Source organism: Quercus robur, chromosome 5 (genome assembly GCF_932294415.1).
Source record: "Quercus robur chromosome 5, dhQueRobu3.1, whole genome shotgun sequence".
Taxonomy (NCBI): Eukaryota; Viridiplantae; Streptophyta; class Magnoliopsida; order Fagales; family Fagaceae; genus Quercus; species Quercus robur.
Genome location: NC_065538.1, coordinates 86,692,602 through 86,711,322, shown reverse-complemented (window position 1 = coordinate 86,711,322; position 18,721 = coordinate 86,692,602). Strand labels below are relative to the sequence as shown.

At 35.6% G+C, this 18,721-nt stretch overlaps 2 protein-coding genes across 11 annotated transcripts in view; both read right to left on the bottom strand.

Annotated features, from left to right (window-relative positions):
* Nucleotides 1-37: 37 nt before the first annotated feature.
* LOC126727571 (protein HIGH CHLOROPHYLL FLUORESCENCE PHENOTYPE 173, chloroplastic) lies at nt 38-7,754 on the bottom strand. Of its 3 annotated transcripts, XM_050433312.1 has the most exons (13): nt 6,870-7,751; nt 5,645-5,857; nt 5,323-5,527; nt 5,090-5,165; nt 4,826-4,961; nt 4,608-4,712; nt 3,153-3,233; nt 2,050-2,139; nt 1,880-1,945; nt 970-1,026; nt 745-822; nt 619-666; nt 38-319 (listed from the first exon to the last, which is right to left on the bottom strand). In XM_050433312.1, the coding sequence occupies exons 1-13, from the start codon at nt 7,521-7,523 to the stop codon at nt 248-250; spliced, it is 1,881 nt and encodes a 626-aa protein (XP_050289269.1). In that variant the 5' UTR covers nt 7,524-7,751; the 3' UTR covers nt 38-247. The 3 variants fall into 3 exon arrangements, 2 of the variants coding, with proteins under 2 accessions (XP_050289269.1, XP_050289270.1); XM_050433313.1 differs by lacking the exon at nt 3,153-3,233 and having other exon boundaries at nt 6,870-7,754; XR_007656278.1 differs by lacking the exons at nt 38-319; nt 619-666 and having other exon boundaries at nt 805-822; nt 970-1,042; nt 6,870-7,753.
* A 1,276-nt stretch (nt 7,755-9,030) lies between these two features.
* LOC126727570 (histone acetyltransferase HAC1) overlaps nt 9,031-18,721 on the bottom strand; it is a 31,577-nt gene continuing 21,886 nt past the window's right edge. For 6 of the 8 annotated variants that reach the window (XM_050433305.1, XM_050433304.1, XM_050433308.1 and 3 more), the window contains 13 exons: nt 18,177-18,686; nt 16,180-18,035; nt 15,221-15,517; nt 14,850-15,128; nt 13,595-13,723; nt 13,289-13,489; nt 13,045-13,187; nt 12,638-12,950; nt 12,286-12,425; nt 11,318-11,396; nt 10,814-11,200; nt 9,911-10,128; nt 9,031-9,792 (listed from right to left, as the gene is read on the bottom strand). In XM_050433305.1, coding sequence (XP_050289262.1) covers nt 9,678-9,792; nt 9,911-10,128; nt 10,814-11,200; nt 11,318-11,396; nt 12,286-12,425; nt 12,638-12,950; nt 13,045-13,187; nt 13,289-13,489; nt 13,595-13,723; nt 14,850-15,128; nt 15,221-15,517; nt 16,180-18,035; nt 18,177-18,686 — 4,667 coding nt within the window. In that variant the 3' untranslated portion in view covers nt 9,031-9,677. The remainder of the gene's footprint in view (nt 9,793-9,910; nt 10,129-10,813; nt 11,201-11,317; nt 11,397-12,285; nt 12,426-12,637; nt 12,951-13,044; nt 13,188-13,288; nt 13,490-13,594; nt 13,724-14,849; nt 15,129-15,220; nt 15,518-16,179; nt 18,036-18,176; nt 18,687-18,721) is intronic. The other 2 variants (XM_050433310.1, XM_050433311.1) reach the window with 2 other exon arrangements.

The window sequence follows — 18,721 nt, the reverse complement described above, 5'->3', positions numbered from 1 at the left end:
TTGCTCATATCCATATCCCATTGAAAAATGTCCGGACTTTGCTTTTGAATGTTGTAAGATTGTGCTCATCATCATTTGTATTATTGTCCATCTACATTTGGATTTACAATAAGAATACATACACATTGTATGACAGGGTAGTTACATAGGTAGCCAGAAAAGATACAAAGATAAAATTCATTAATAACTTTGCAAAAGAAAACTATATTTAAGAAACATATATCAAACAAGGTTACTAAAAGAATGATCAAGTGTTCTTCTCTAAAACAGACAACGCAGGTGTCAAATAGTTATTTGCTTTGTCAGGCAAATGTGCTACCTGTACAGATGACAGAAACACACTATTAGTTTAAATTTAAGCCAAGCCTAAGGGGAAAAAAATGAAAGTATCTATGGACATACACTTTGTTATACATTTTGCCATAACTTGATAACATGTGCAACTATGAATGGTAGAGAAACAATAGTGGGTCCATGTGCGACTGATGGTTCACCAACCATAATCGTACATGCCATCAAGTTGTGGCAAAAGTTGTGACAAAATGTGTGGCCGTAGAGGAGCTGAAAAAAGAATTTATATTGGCTTTTGTTACAAATTACTGAATGATTTTCACTCACTAGCTCATAGAGTTCCCTCCCTTGCTCAGCGACATATTCATAACATACCTGGACATGTCAAAGAATCACATTAGATTTATCCCACCTAAACTAACCACCAAAAAAAAAAAAAAGAGTGATACCCACATCAAAGCTCTTGTTTCTTGCTGTTGAGTCATGTAGTGCCTTCACACAGATATCAGCTACATCAGCACAGCTGATGCCCTACATTAAGAATGAAAGTAGTTTCAGTAAAATGCTATTTTATGACTTCAGAGGATAAATCATTCTCACTATACAAAAAGTATTCATTTTACTTACCATAGAGAGAAAAGATTAAGACATTCTTAACTAAGAATAAGTCATTCTCACCTGAGAAATCCTGTTTCCTTGATCAAATATGAGGGCGCGTTGACCACCAGGTTCCTCCTGCAAGAACCAATTACTAATATTGCTGATCAGTTTTGCAGTGGAACCAACCAAACAATCTATAATAGAACTAGATAACATTATCAGAGTGGCAACATTTACATAACTTGAGGAGTGAAATTCACAAGTATCATAGAAAGTATAGCACAAATATATTGACTAGGTCTAGGTATCCTTAGAGATCTTTTTAAATACTTCCCAATACAATCTTTCTAGTGCATGTTTGTTAGAATATTATTGCCCAAAACATTATACCAAGGCTGAATGGAATACAGCTTATCAATACCAAGGTCATTCCTGGGTTTGTAATATAGCTTGTGTATACAGATGCTTCACCTATACTACATTATCTTTCTTGTCATTTGTAAAGTCCACTCCTACTACAAGGGCCGTCTCATATGCTACACATACTGAATGGTCAAATCTTTTGTTTCTTAACCTCTTAATCTTTCATACATTAAAGAGCATTTTCCATAGAACTTAACAGCAAGTGGAACTATTTTGTTTGAAGTTTCCTAATGCGAAAAGGAACTTGGAAGTTCTACATCTCCCCATGTAACACGAAACAGCCACCATTAGAGCATATATTTCAGCATTAACATAATAAAGGTAGTCATCAATGTATCTATTTCCAAGCATCAAAATGCCTAAGAAGCTGTGAAACTGATATTAGCAGCGTCAATGATCTAAGGTTAAATATTCTGAGGAATCAATCTTCCATGGCATTGTATATAGTTTTGTAAACATGCAACAGATACACACACATTCTCCAAACCAAAGGAAATACAAATAAAAGAAGTTAAAGAAAATTGACAAACTTGCCTAAATTTTGGGTAACAATTATTGGCTTTACCTTTAGGGGACCAGGACGAATGATTGTGTATCCAAGGCCTGATCTTCTCAATGAATCTTCCCCAGCCTGGGAACATTTTAAGAAAGAGAACATTACTTATGTGAGCAAATGTAGAAGTGAACATTATCTATTACAATAGTAAAAGGAACAAAAGAAAATAACCGACTAACCCTCTTAGCTTTAAGAACCTGCTCCCTTCTGGTGGGTTCTATCCCTAATCCTGTACATGAAACTAAGATAAAGTCCGTTTCTTGCCCAGTCTGCAATACATCAATTATCATCTCAATAACAGCCCGTTGAAAATACATATATACATCCTAGTCTCCATATAAAGTCAATACACAAAGTTCTGTAAAATATTTATTGTCCAGTGAGTGACACATTTTTCCATCTTGATGCAAATATAATATAAATACACTATAGCATGAAAAAACATCAAAACATAATTTCTAATTAAGATTGTTAGAATTATGGTTAAATAATTAAATTCACTATTTCTTAATAGCTTAATCTTTTGGGACAATCAGTAGCTTAAAATTTTGGGAAAATCAGTAATTTAACAAAGATAATGATAAGATATGTGCCACACAAACACTTATTAAGGTACCAAAGCCAGCATTGCATAATTGACATAAATGGCAATGCATCTTCAGATTACTGGACAATTGTTCAGAGAATAATAATCATGGTACTGTTTCCTCTGTAGTTTAATTTTAAGAGCTGACTCACTTCACAATATTTCTTGAGCTAGATGACCAAAAAAGGGCTTAATCAACATAAAAGTCATAAAAACACATTGACTAGGTTCTCAACAAGGTTTGTTCAAATCAAGGAGAATCTGTAATTGTGAAAACAAGAGCTATTATTTGAATTTGATGTCATGAATTTTCAATGCAAATTAACTTTTCCATCTATTTTTCCAGCCATTGTGAGAAGTGAGGGATTTGATATTGATTTATTCAGCATTATAAGTATTTTTTAGTGTGTGTTATGGTCAATTCTAAACTGAATTAAGCTTATATATTTTCCTTCATACATAATACATAAGAGAGACACACGAAGAGAGAAAATAAAAGAAAGTTCCACGAAAAGCAATATTAAGAAAGAATTAAGAAGCTATTTTAGCTATATTAATGACTAGAAACGGTGAAAATTAAAACAAATTATTTTGCAAACATTTGAACGGATGGTATAGCATACAATGTCCTTAACTAGTTTGTAAGGAAAACTGATTGTTTCTGATTTGCAAGAAATAACAAATAAAGGCACCTACAGGCAAGGCCTTTATATATTCAAATATAAGCTCAAAACTTCTCAGGTCTTGCTTCGGTCCTGTAGGTCCTTCATTAGGTCTCTGCAACAAGAATAATAAATTGAATCAGTGTGTGGACAAAAAGTACTACTCCATCAAGGGGCAAAAGATAGGCTATATGATTGGAAGTCATGGTCCCCAAAATACTCAAGCTACACCAAAAGATATGAAGAGATAAAAGGACTTATACGGCTTAAGTTGTGACTGCTCTCTTTCACAATTGGAAAATATGGAGACTGCACTGTATGAGTGGTTCAATTAAGGGGTATTTTGAAGATAATATAAAAGGAAAAATCAATGCATTTTTGCAGTGATTAACAGATGATAGAATCAATGTAACAATATGAAAGAATATGGTAAAGCAAGTAAAACACAATGCAAATCAAGACTATATTAATAACTTTTGAGACCTTACTTCTAGGAAACATGTATGTGATCCTGGTTGCATGAAAAAAAAATATTTAAATTCCGTCAAAAAGAAAACAATTTCAAATGATGATGACAGAGGAAGTTAAAAGAAGAAATTCTAAGCAGTAGTATAGCATACACAGTTTGTCAAAATATCTAACTAATCAATATTTAAAGTACTTTCAAGGAAAAAAAAGAAGAAAAAAAACATGACACTGTTGCTTTTTGAAGTGGTTTATGGTGATACTATGATAGAGAATACCATTCGAAATCACTCTATGCTAGTAAAGAAGTAGGTCTAGAAAACTATCTAATGTTCTGGGCCCTTCAGAATTCACGGATTTTCTATAACATTAATAGCTAGTGATCTATTCAAACCATTTCTCAGTTAGTACAACTTAGCCTTATGGTTTTCCAAAAAAATATGACAAGGTAGATAACCTTAAAATGTAAGATACTAGAGGGGGGAAAAAAAACATGTATGAATAAGCATAAAGGTGAAAAAAAGCAACAACCGAATACTGCAAAGTTGGTTCAGAGGGTTCCTTCATATGTACTGAAGACAATATTATGTTTTTAAAAAGGAATGACACATTTCAAATTGAATGTGGTGAAAGGGCATTGGCAAGGCCAAAACTACTTGGAATGTTGCCAAGAAAAAAAAATATTATGACCTATTACGTCATAGCGACAGTGTAACAAGAATGAGAAGGATAGTGTAAACAATGTATTTGCCATACCCTGACCATTATGATAAAACTTTGTTACACCAAACTTTATATTTTTAAGCTATAGAGACCTACTCTACACTGTTCTAAGCTGGATAAACCAAATTCAAGTTAGAGTAATAAAAGAGACTCAATTAGTATGCAAAAGTAATTTTATCACAACAGTGTCGATAGTGCATGTAGAAATCCCATGCTATTGTTAAAAGCCATAAACAGAAATGAAGGAAACAACACATTAACCAAATTCAAATCCCTGCAATCAGTCAGGTAATCAACAAACCTGTCTTCTAGGCTCAAACCGTATGGTCATTGTATGTACAAGGAATGGATCTAATGGTGGATCATCTGGTTTCACCGGGCGGAAGGATGAAAATGGTACTCTCACCTGTCAATTACATACAGTCCTGACTTGTCAAAAGGCTTATAAAAGAAAAAATGGGAACACAATTTGGTGGCACCAAAAGAAACAAAGTTTACTAAATAAAACAAAGGACCTACCCTACAAAATCCTGCCTTTGTATTAAATCTTGAAAAGTACAATTTGCTTTGAGTTGTATCTGCTGTAGGACCAGCTTCAAGAATTAAAATATAAGACCTTCCATTTCCACCAACAGAGAGAATAAGGCCCTCATACCTAAACAAGAAAGTTTTGAGTGTGGAAGAATGAAAGCCTTTACAGTTGAGGTATAATTAGTCATAAAGCATCCATAAAATAGCCATCATTCAGAGCAAGTTTCCATCAAGATTTCAAGTATGGCATACCTGTCAAGAGTGCGACCCAAAGGAAGTGAAAGCTTTGTTGACAGTTCAACATACCCTCCCCTGGTGAAAACATATCCTACAGTAGAATATGATAAACAAAGTTAAAGAAAGAATAAATACTGATTCTTTTGACATCATCTCCCCATTGTAGCACTTGTAAATCTAGTAATTCTCAGTTCTAATTGCCCCAAACTGAACATACATCATGGTTGCCTAATGTCCACCATTATTACCTGAGAAGACAGCATTTCCAGTCTCAGTGTACTCAAATTTAGCATCCATTCCACCATCATACTTAGAAGCAATCACATCCTGGAAGTAAGTTCCCTGGCGAACTTCCCACCCTTTCAATGAATCTGCAGATTTAAACTTTGCAAGCAGAAGCTTGCTTTTGCTGCTTTTTCCTGCTCGTAGTTGTGCTAGTTTATTGTTGTAGTCCTGTATTTCGAATTAGGCATCAATTTTATGCCAAACTTTAACAGAATAAATGTGTGTGCTAACCGCATTTACAGAATTTCCAGAGAAAGTTTATGACGTTTCAGTATGAGGCCATACCTGAAATGCTTTGGTGAGGTTGCAAACCCCTTTGTAATCAACTCTAACGAGATCCCCAGTGATGGCAGAACGGGCCGTAGCACAATATATTATCTTGCTGCATCCTTCCACAGCAGCATTGAGTGTGTATGGATCACCCACATCCCCAGTCACAATCTCTACTGACCTTGGAAGCATATTCACCACTTCCTCATCCGCCTTCCTCACTAGAGCCTGATAATCATGAATAAGAAACCTTAAAACCTCTTGTATGGAGGCCTTCTATAAAATTTTGTATTACTAGGTTAAACTCAATGAACCAAATTCACAATTCATGTATACAAAGAGATTCCACTCATAAAAATTTACATCTGGAAATAAGTGAAGGATTTCATATATACTAAGAGACCGCAATGAATGAGACAGAGTTATGGTTTTTTGGTATTAGTATATCAGTTGAACAAGTTCATTCTGTACATTATTAAGTCACACCATCTGAATGATATTTGAAGGGAAATAATCAGTTAGATTTTTTTCAATCCACCAACAATAAAAGCCCATTCTCAGATGTTATACTATCAGGGTTCCCTTTGCTTGCTTTCTCTTAATGAATAACTTTGAACTTCCTCATAATATTCTATTAGTTAGAAAAAAAATCTAGCTACATGAACCAGTTACACAAAAGGTTCCTCACATCATGATTTTGGATTAATGAGCCATATACAGCCAGATTTAGACATTACAGGACTTCAAATCAGACAACAAAACAATTCATGATATTTCCAATTGGATTTCAATGAATGGCTGTCTATATATATATGAGATCAAGATTTTGATTTGAGAAATTTTTTTACTTGATCCTATAAATCATCATCACTCCTACATGTATTATAGTCTATTGCTTTTTATTTAACTAGGACTAGCCAATTCACAAACATATTGTAAAACAAGAAAATAAAAACCTTCACACCATATATACATACCACAACATACAAAAAGGGGGATCAAAAGTGTTAATTTACCAATTCTTGCGAAAGCCTCGGCTATTACAGAAGGGTGAATTTAATCATTTACAGTGGAAATGGTTACTTAAAATATGGAAATGGTAAATTACCAATTCTCCCAAGGAAAGCTATTAGGAAATGGTAACTTAAATCATTTAGTCATCATTCTAACAAAAAGCAAAAGAGTAAGCACTTATATCAAAATAAAAGAATGCTGTAAGGAAAGAAAGAAAAAGACAGACCTTGACAGTGTAGCCTCTGAGCATGAGCTTGCGCACAACAATACGACCAATCCTGCTAGTTGCTCCAACAACAAGCACAGTAGTATTCTGAGCCCCAGGAATAGCAAACTCACACATAGGACCTTCTCTAATGAGAAGGGCATCAAGGGCATCCCTGTCATCAGCTCTAGTTGTTCTTGATATCTGCCCCAACCCTGAAAACTTCCTCCACACCTCATCAAACAACTGCCTTGACTTCCTCCCCAACCCCACAGGGTTCACATCATCCAAACTTATTGAAACTGAAGGTTGCTGTGGCTGTTGTTGTTGTTGTTCTAGTTTTATGGGCTCAGTTTCATTTTCATTAGCAGGAACAGCATTTTCATCCTGTACAAGTTTCTTGTTACTCTTTGTTTTGTTTTTCTTGTTCTTGTTTTTGTTGTCTTTGCCAGTTTGGGAAGCAGTGGCCTTGGGAACTAGTAGGAAGTTATTTTGGTTATGACGGTTGTTTTGGGCACGATTGGTATTTGTGCACCTACTAGTAATGTAGTAGTAGGAGCTGGAGTTTGTGAAAGTCAAGGTACCAAGAAAACTGTTTGTGGGTCTTTTGTGATTGGTTTGGTAATGGTATGTATTGCTGTTACTGAAACTGGGACTCGTTGTAGTGGCATTCATGGTGTTGCTAATGATGCTTCTTCAACCATTAACAAACTCTCAAACTTATGTGTTTTGAATATAAACCAAAAAAACAAAAACAAAAACAAAAACAAAACAAAAAAGGAGAGAATAATTAAGAAGTGGATAATTCTATGAAAGGATTTGTATTTGGTGTATGAAAGAGAAATCTAAGTCAGAGAGAGGAAGCCAACAGTGGAAGATGGATTTTAGATCACAGAATGCGATTTGTGGTTTGTAAGAGAGGGAAGGAAAAGAGAGAGTGGGCATGAGAATGTGCCACGTAGAGTACGCACTTTCCTCTTGTTTACTTTCATTTTATTGGTGGTTAATACTTTCAGATAATGTGTGCACAGTTGAAAAACCATGACAAATACGAGAAATTATACGGTGTTCTGGTGGACCACATTTTTTATCTACTATTCTACTAAAAGATTCTTACTTGTTTAAAATTGCTTAATCAGTAATTAGTTTCTGTTTATAAAGAAAGTTTTACTCAACAATTTTAGACAGGTGAGAATCTTGTGGTGTAATGGTAACTTGTCCACCATAAGCACTTTATAATTTCTCAAGAAATGCCCACCAAGAGGAAAATTTATGAATCAGATAATGAATTTATATATATATATATATATATAAATATATAATGAAATCTGACCCACAGTCAAAGAAAAAAGGTAAAAATACATTTTTCCTCACTGAATTTAATCCAAATACGATTTTCATTTCTCAAATTTAAAACATTTCAATTTAATTTAGTCTTTAACATTTTCACATATCTCAAATTTAAATTGTTGCAATTTGTTTGTCTTTTAAAATTTTTAAAAGAGAATCGTTTTCACATATAACAAATGGAGTGTTGATGTGGCACATTAAGAAGGGGAAAAAAATAAGGGGAAAAAAATAAAAATAATAATAATTTAATGGGAGACGGATGAAAGGATGAGATTAATATATTTAAAATAAAAAATAAAAAATAAAAACCTATAAAATCGATCTTGTTCTAAATTTTAGGGATTAAAAATAAATTTCAAACCAAAAATGAAAATTCTAGGAATTGTCAAAGTAACTCAAGGTAAAAAAAGTAAAACACAATTGAAGCCGTCATATCTGAATATTAATTTTGTTAGTGTTGAGTGCAAATGCAAGAGTGAATAACGAGTTAAAGTGAAGAGCAAAGCCAGGTGATTTTATTTGGCATCTCTCTCCATTGGAGACAATGAAATGCGAAAAGACTTTCATGTAGATTTCCAAGGTTGATTCTAGTCCATGTGGTACTGGAATTTCCAAGTATAGGTGGCCCAAATTGTACCAAAAATTGCTAAGACATCACAGCTTCTGTGGTACTGGCTCATACATACTTCAAAGTTCATATTAGTTGGGCTTATTACAGTTACAGTTGGGCTTACAGTTACAGGATCTATAGGATTTTAGCACAATAATCATGGAATGAAATGTTTTCTGTGCAGAACCTATAAAAGTACAACCAACACAACAAAAGAAAGAGTAACAATCAAAAACTATTTGTTCAATTACGTATAGACCATATAAACATAACTGTATCAATCAAAATGAATGCTTCAGTTTTGGAGACACTACTTATTTTTCCTTCTTTAAATAAGACATTCTACAAAAAAAGGTCAATATAAAACAAAAAATATAAAAAAAGGAGGGATTTGGAACTAACATCCCTCTGACATTCCTTTGTAAAGAAAATATTTTTCTAGAAAGATTAGAACAATTATAGTACAATCGCCACCCAAGGATGACATTCTTACAGAATACAAGAGGATCATAAAATCAAAGAATCACCAAATCGGGCCAGAGTGAGAGACGCAGGCATCAGTACTCTAATACTCCGAGCAGCACTGTTAAGTGGTTGAAGAGGGTAGCTCCGGTCTATAAACTTCACTTGCTGAGGGAGAAATGAGTCGTGGAGATATAAATGAAAAGAATATTTCCCTAAAAAGTGAATACGAACCAATCTGTTGTAGTGTTCTATGCTTATCCCCTTCCAACCGTCTAAACCCACCACTTTTACCATCACTGCCTGGTTTCCAGCAGTGTCATGGTGGAGCAGCACAAAAACTATGGTCTACCTCCCTCTAACTAGAGGGTTTTCTTCAAAACTCCATATTAGTATGTACAAATTGATCATCCAGCATTGCTGGCAACCTCTGCAGCTCTCTGTCTCATCATCTCCATCACGGCAGCTCTTCGGCGAGAGTCAGACTGCTGCTGTAGCCTCCTCAAATGTTCTTTTAGATCTCTGAACAAATTATTAAAAAGAACTCTTTAATACTCAAACACAAAATGAAAAAAAGGAGAGAGTTAAAGGAGCAAAGTTGGCAAGTGATTGATAATAGTAAAAATGTTGATTTATAAACCTGCAACGTGGTACATTGCACTCAGATTCTTTGCAAGCTCGAGCATGAAGTTGAAGGAGATACCACATTTTCTTACAAAGAACACAACCTCCAGATGCACGGGTTTTGCAATGTATCCCATGGCGAAAAAGACCCTTCACCTTGCGACAATTTGGGTATTGGCAATGTGAGGAACGACATTGTGATGCATGCACCAGAAGATCAAGCATCTTCCTAAGCTGCAATGTGAAATAACCAATGATGTTAGACCGAATCTATAAAGATGCCAAGGTCTCCAAATTGCATGTTCATATGGTCAATATATGATAGATATAATTAACAAACTTATTGCAAAACCTTAGACAAAAACATCCTGATTACTTTGATTGGACATGCAAAACCGCAAGGAAAGATGGGGAAATTTTTTTAAATAATTTGATAATTGGGGGTGAAGGGGTTTGAACCCTAGATGTCTCCATTGGGAATACTAAGAAGTGCCAACCAATTGAGCTACAAGGCTCTGGGCGAAAGATGGGGAAAATTTTGGAAAAACAATAGACAATTACAGTATTAACGTTAGGACAATTATAGGAAATATCTAATTCCCTCCCATCACCATACTTTACTAGGCCAAATCGATAATTCAGGACTAAAAACTATACATGTAACAAACTGTCAAGTAAATACCCCACATAGACATAGCGACTCATGATAATACTAAACAATGAGGGAAGAAAGGGGGAATGTGATGTTTTCAGGTAAAGGAAACACAAAACAAGTATATTAAAGCATTGCAGCTTGTAGAGGTACTCACGTGTGCAGAAAAAAATTGCAATGAAACATTGAAAGATTGACCAAAGCAAGTGACTAAAAATATTATTTCACTGTATCTTTAATTACAAAAAAGATAATGATATGCAGAACCTGTTGAACTCGTATTTGCCTTGCTTCTTTATTCTGAGCATCACGGTCAGCTATGGATGGATGGTTTGTCAACCTATGAGGATGATCAATGCCCTTTTGATAGCATCCATTGCATACGTCATACTCAGGGCAGACTTCACACCTCCAACCCTGACCAGTTTCAATATCAAGATGACATACATTACATGTCGTCACAAATGCAGGAGCAGTTGGGTTATGCAGATGGTAAAGGACCATCATCGAAGAATGTTTAGCCCGCCGCAGGGTATCATACTGATAATGATTTCCTTGACAAAGACTCAGAAATGCTTGTCTAGTGTCAAAGAATTCACTCTCAAGGATCTCATCTTTATCCTTTGTATCAACAGGTACATCAGTAATTTCAACCTGCAGGGTTTAGCAATGTTCCATTTTTCAGTTAAAAAATTGCCAATACAATTTACTCAGCTGTTTTCAAAACTGCTCACTTTCAAAATAGAAGTATTTTGTGGTAAAGGAACTTACTGGATAGAGGACATGTTTTTCCCTCTGATTGTTTGGATGTCTTTCTCTTTCTTCACGTTTCTGTTCTGATTCATAACATCTGTGAGATATATGCAAACATCAGAACTAAAAAACCATCTCAGGAAAATGTATAGTTATTTTCAAGGAACAGAAAGAGCAAACCCATCAATGTAGTTTACATTACTCCACCAAGCTGGAACCAAAAGTACAAAGGGAACAGGATATGCAGATAAGAACATATTATTAAATCCTAACAAGAAACTTGCAGTGTAGAATAACAAGTATACAGTTTTAAGAATAAAGGATCCAACAACGATTAAAAACTTCTGTTAATTCCTAGTCAGAAGCAAACATTTATTAAACAGCTCTTTCATTACTTACCAAAAAGGAAAGATAATTTATCAGCTAAAAATAAACCAGACCATTCAATTCTTATCTTCTGCAAACAAAATTATAATATTAAGGAAAATCTGCATTTTTAAATTTCAGACTTAAGCAAGAAACATCAGTTCACTTCCTAAAAGCTAGCAGAAACAAATATTACTTAAAACAAAACCCACCCCCAAAAGAAAGGTCTTGAAAATATAATATTAAAAAATTAACCAGTCAAGAAGTCCATTTTACATATTAATGAGCATGAGATTATGAAACCTTTTTTTTTTTTTTTTTTTTTGATAGGTTATGAAACATTTGAGAAAATGAAAACAGATTTACAAGCAGTTTTGCCACAAAGAGTGCCTAGAAGGTTTTGGGAAGCAAGGGCATATATGTAGCATTTTTGTTAAAAGTATATTCCACGCCTACGATCAAATATCTGTACACTGGTATATCAGATTTAGGATAATAAAAAAGTTTGAAAAATATTTATAAATTTTATGTAGTTTGTATTGTCAGTATCAATATATTGGGAACTGAATGATTCTGTAAACTATCTATAATGATGAAGGTAAAGATTGCAGAATTCTTACTTATCACACAGCTGGAAATTTTTGCACTGGTTGCAAACCCATCGATTTCCAGATACCATTAGGATACAACAGTGAGTGCATGCATGCTGCAAATGAACCATGATAAAATCTTCCTTCATTGGGCAGATGGTTTCACCAAGCTGGGGGGGGAGAGAGGAAACCCTTGTAAGAACAAAAGATAAAACCTCCAAACAAACCAAGAAAAGACCATTTTGATGCTGTAGAAGTCTATAAGATTTTGATATAATTTATCCTTTTTTTTTTAATAAGAATCACTTGAAAATCAGCAGATCTCCGAAAATCTGATTAGCAAGAAAAACGGTAAGCAGAAAGATATGAAATAGAAAATTACTTTATGCATGAGCAGCAGATCCTTTGACGCGTTACCAGAAAGATCAGACTGACCAGTAGCTTTTAAAGCCCTCTTTGTTATGGTCTTCTTAGTTGTTCCTTTCTTATTTTGTTTTCTGCCATCTTCTTCTTGACGCATCTGATAAATCAGATCTTCCGCAGCACCAGGCCAGTAGTCACCATCAAAATATGGCAACCTAGCAGCAGTTACCTTAGCCTTACATTCACCAGTAGTTACAAAGAAATGGTCATACAAATTAGTGAGATCAACCACAATATTTTCCTTGGCTGCTTTTCTTAACATTGCTAAATACCTGATACAGAAAGCATTCCAAGCAAGAGTTAAATAAGAATGAAAAAATGATAAAATGATTTAAAAAGTTAAGTTCTGAGAGTTATAAGGCTCACCATTCCCGGAGCTTATCAGATTTAGGTGTTTTTTGAATTTCTGGATGACAATATAAAATATAATCTTCACCCTTTAATGGAGGGCAAGCCCATATATAGCAGCTTGTAAAACCTCGTAACTTGCAATATTCAAGGTATCCAATCTGAAAAGAGCATAATATATGAAGGTCAATAGCTCGGATTGAAGATTCCAAACTAATGGTCACTTAGAAGGTAATGACACAAGTGAGAGTCTGGAACCTACCAGAATTTCATGATAAACGAACGTACGAAGAGCCTCTCCAGTAACCGCTTTAATCTCAGGTCTGAAATACTTGACAGAGTCCAGGTATGAAAGATAGACGCGACGCTGATTTGGAAATTGAGATTCGGATCCAAATTCTTGAACATACATGCCAAACAGGCATACTTCTACACCTTCAATCTTCTGAAACAACAAAACTACCTGGAACAAAAAAGACTTAGTTAGTGAATAACTACTATTATAGCAATTTTGTGTTGCCTCTGTCAATATTAAAGACATACCAAACTCAATGGAGACTCTTCATACCTTGGATTTATATGGGAATTCAGTCGGATAATTCTCTTCTTGAAATATTTCAAGAAACCGCTGCTTCACTTCCAACTTTTTGTCAACGGATGAAACAACTCTAATTACAAGTGATTCTGCCCCAGGAACCTAGCAATATCAATTTAATTGAAATTAGCTAATAACAAATATCAGCTAGCAATATCAAGAGATTCTGCTCAAAGAACCTAGCAATATCACTTCCAACTTTTTTCACAGTACCCCCCATAAACTGGAAGTCAATAACCCCAGTTGCTATGGGAAGATCATTTAGTTGACCTGCACCAGAGTGTTAAAACTCTTTTGGGGATTTTCCCTTTCTATGAGCAATCTGTTTAAAGTTGCCTCCTGGAGAAATAATAAATATATAAATACCCCAAGACATTGTAATCCCACCTAAATGACTGAACAAGCTACCTCCTATGTAGCATCTAGTATAGACAGGAAAGTAATCAGCTCTGAAACATACAGAAATAAAGTAACTACCCAAAAAAAATCTGTAAATATCAGGAGAGAAAATTCCAAGAAAGTGCCAGGAGCTCAAGCTAATGGACACTTGGCAAGTAATTCAGCATTATATTGACTCCTAAAGAAGACCCTTGTACAACATGCTTCAATGAAAGGATGGTAACTAAATCAGCTAGATCAGAACTTCACTAACTCAGAAACAAAACCTTCATTCTCCCTAATAAATAAATAAATAAATAAAAACAAACCAACTTCCTCACCTCAGAACTTCAGGTTATATTCAATGCATTATGACTGTTTCATAATATTTAACCTCTATAGTGTTTACAAACAGTAACATTGATCCATTTTTAGTAGAACTTTCAAAACTATACACTAGTTAGGATGTGTCTATGCTGAGTGTCATATATTTGTTCACAACCGGTCTCAAACCCAGAAAAAGGAGGGTTGCAGTAGGTTGACTGCCGTTGTAAAATTTAGTCACAATTATGAATGGGTTAATGGACTATTTGCACCCAAGTTCAAAACCTGATATTGCAATTTCTACATTTAAGAAATTTGGGATTAAGGCTTGGTTGTTGTATGCACTAGTTAGAATCTGCCATCAAAAACTGAACGCTGACTTAATCAAAGGTTTTATATAATGGCTAGCAGCTTTCACTTAACATTCTTCAGCAAAGAAACCCCAGATGATGCCATGATGAAATGCAACATTTTATATCATCTTCACCAGAAAACAATTAAATGAGAGCATGTTACACGCAATCACCTCATCAAAACCTTTTCCATGAAGCCTTGCCCTCTCTTGTCTTTCCTGCTTCAGTCTCCTAAATAACCGCTGCTCTATATGGTCACTAAGAATTGTTCTTGGCAAATCTTTGGCCCCAAGAACAGCACTTTGTGGCAAGGGCTTACGCTCTCCTCTTTCAACCTCTTGTATATAGCAATTTGGGCAAGTGTATTCAGCTTGTCCACCATCATTTCTTCGACCATTAAATAAAGCACAGATTTGATGTTGCCAAGCTTCACACTTATCACATTGAACCCACTGCACATGATCATTGACGGTTTAATACAAAAGAACAGTCGGTAAAATCATGCAATAAACCAATAAAAGCAAATTGAAATGAGAGAACATACCCATTCCTCAGTCTCTTCATCATTTTTCTTCTTTTCTAGCCTTGCCTTTGGAATCGCAGTCCCGTCAACAACTATGGTGTCTCCACGAGCCTCGTTATAACATGGAATACAGAAATAATGTCGTGTATCACCAGCACCCATGGTATAATACATTGCATTTCGCTTGATGCGAGCACCGCATGGAGTGCAATATATAGGTGGTGGTTCAAAAGTGAGCTTCTCAACTGCACACAACTGACAAGAATTCTCACTCATTGCATGCTCCATTGCTTGATTCTTTTCTGCCTTTGCTTTACTCTGTGAATAGGAAAAAAAATGAATTATCATCTAATTGGGATTATTGTCATCTAGTTTATTGGACTAAACTTTTTCATAAAATGATATTATAAAGAAAAAGGTCCAACAGCAAAAGACCCCCAGAAATCATAATTGGAATATTATAGTCCATATTACTTGCCTAGAACAATTTACTAATATATGTAAGACAAGACTGTAGGACAAGGTGGCATACCAAGGGTAAAATATACAGGATATATTTTCTAGTGCACAACAATTAAAACTATTTTATGCAGATAAACACCAATAATCCATGTAATGATCATAGAAGACTAATTGTTTTAATGAATATTCACTTTAACAAAAGAAGTCGTAAGGGAGGGAAACAAACATGAAGAACATATATTATAACCAAAAGTTATTATGATAGGTAGTGGGGAAGAAAAAAATCCTCACAACCTCAAAGATGGACTCCCTTGTTTTCTCTCTAAAAGCAGGCCTCATTTCTTTTATAAACCAATTCAATGATGATATTTTAGTGGATCTCAAGACTAAAAAATAAGTTCAGAAAATTGTAAACTAGACCTTAAAAAAAATGTAAACTAACGACCTTTCTATAAACCATTTACATAAATAAAATTAACAGTGTGAACTTAGCTGCAAAGAAAATCCAAAAAACTTACTTGGCCAACCCACTGCCTGAGACCTGTGATATGCTCCCTAACCTGCTCTGGAGTGAAAAGTTCAGTCAATGATACACCCTTTATTTTTGGTTTCCCAGATTTGGTGGTACTAGCTGCATTTTCTGCAGGCTGTGTCGCAATTTCTTGCTTAGCTGGATCAATCTCTTTCTCAAGTTTAATATTTTCTTGCTTAGACAAAACAGAAGGCTCGTTATATGCAATAGATTCACCATCAGGCCTTTGGTTGCAGTTATCATTTGCATCGTCCTTTTTCATCTCACCAAGACTTTCTTGTACAGAACTTTCAGCAATTTCCTTCTTTACCTCTGGAAACTCAGATTTAACGGGCATACAAATCTCATTAATTTGGTTATCTTGGAGGTGGACATCCTGCGACCCATGGGGTTCACTAAATGCAGAAACTGATACTGCAGAACTTTCACTCTCTGGAATAAGAGATTGGGAGGGCTGCTCTATCTTCAAGCGTTTTGAAGAGGGTAGTATATCTTCCGAAGTTTCAACAATAGAGGAAGTCTTTGACATCAATCTGGCCGAAGTGTCTCCGGTATCATAGGATTTATTAGACGCAGTAATTGAAGTTGGCAAACAAGCAGACTCTGTTCGAGAACGTGCAATATATCGTGCATTGAATTGTTGTCGCACTATATAGTTTCTTACAGGAACACAAACAGGGCAACTGGGATTCCTGCATTTCTTGAAATGTTCAACCAAGTCCTTGGTATGACGGCAACGAGGATATGTGCATGAAGCCAGATTGCATTTACGAATGTGCAACAACAACTCTTGAGCAATTACACATTGAGGTACTAGACATTTCCCTTTGGGGGACGTACATCGATTAGCATGTCGCAAGAACAAGAGCCATTTCTGTTGATTTCTATACATCGCGTCAAGGCTAGGATTTCCAGATCTACAGGTAGCACCAGTTAAATTAGGGGACTCAGTGGTGCTTCTACAAGCAGCAGTTCGACCAATAATAGATCCTTCTGATGATAAGTTATTGCACTGAGCTTCATCTTGCCTAGATATTCTCTGACGGAAATCCTCTTGCACATGATGCTCAAGCGGCATACTCCTTGGTACATGATTCCTGTCTTGTGATTGAGGATGCCATTGACCCTGCAGTACAGATTCTGATTGTGCTCCAACAGAAAGGCAGCTATAATCGCTTTGGGAATCCGTAACCAGTTGGTTTGGATGTAGCAATTGTTGCATTTGTTGAGAATTTTGAGACATTGGCGAGCAGATATCATGCTGTGAAGACGGAAGAGAGATCTGTTGAGCACTCCTGGATCGGTCTTCAGCAGAGTTCTGCGGGAATTGGTTCTGCATCTCAGACAATTGGAATTGTTCAGAAACTTGTGAGTTCATAACTTCATTGTGGTGCTCCACTCCAGGTTCACGTTTCACTTGGTTGCCTATATCGGATGTCAGTTGAGACTGACCAAAAGTATCATTATTTAGCATATTCTGGTGCTGTTGAAGCTGCTTCTGTTGGCGTTGCTGTTGAACAAATTGCTGCTGTTGAAACTGATGGGGCTGCTGTTGAAATTGCTGCTGTTGATGAGAGTGTAGTAGATTATCTCTTGAAGTCATTGAAGCTTGAAAATTCATCTTTTCCGATTGATCAACTGATGGAGTCTTTATATAGGCAGCCTGTTGCGTTGCTTGCAAATTTGACTGATTGCTTATCAGAGAAGAGTTGGTTTTGGATATAGAAGGCAAGCTAACTGAACTCAAGTTCTGAGTATTCATCATTGATCCAACAGATGTTGCAGCACCATAGAAGTTTCCAGACCCAAAAGAATCGGAACTGCTCATTCCATATCCATCACCTAATCATTAAATTGTTCGTTGTGAGATTGCTGATTTGTGTCAAAATTAACATATATCTTCCCATATAAAGTATGATGTAATATACAGAAAAGAAGCCATAAACACACACACACAAGAAAGGAGGGAAGGAGGGGCATTACCCTGCATTATCGGTTGCTGATGTTGATCAAAGTGAGGCTGAAAAGGTTTGGGTGAATTACTATAAGATGTGGCAGAAAGATAGCCCTCAGAGGTACCACGTTCATTAACAAGTTGTAAATTATTCCCCATCAACCCTAACCCACCACCATTTAAAGCCCCATTTGCAAACCCATAAGCTTTCTGCTGCAAGCCAGACCTAATTCCACTTCCCATTTGACTACCAAGGCTGTGCAATATGCGGCTATTTTGACCACCATGATGCTGCTTTTGCTGCGGTGGTTGTGATACCATCGTTGACTCAACATTGGAAAACCCACCACCATTATTAGAAGATTCCATGTTCATATAAGACTGACTGTTATTAATATTACTGTTATTGTTATTACTATTAAATCCAGGAGTGGGAATCATTTGGCTTGTAATTGTTTGAGCACCCATTGATGACAAGTTTCCACCAGAACTAAGGGAAAAATTGGCAGGAGACTGCTGATATCCATTAGACAAAGAACCTGCAAGAGTAGAGACTGTAATGCTGTTGCAAAGA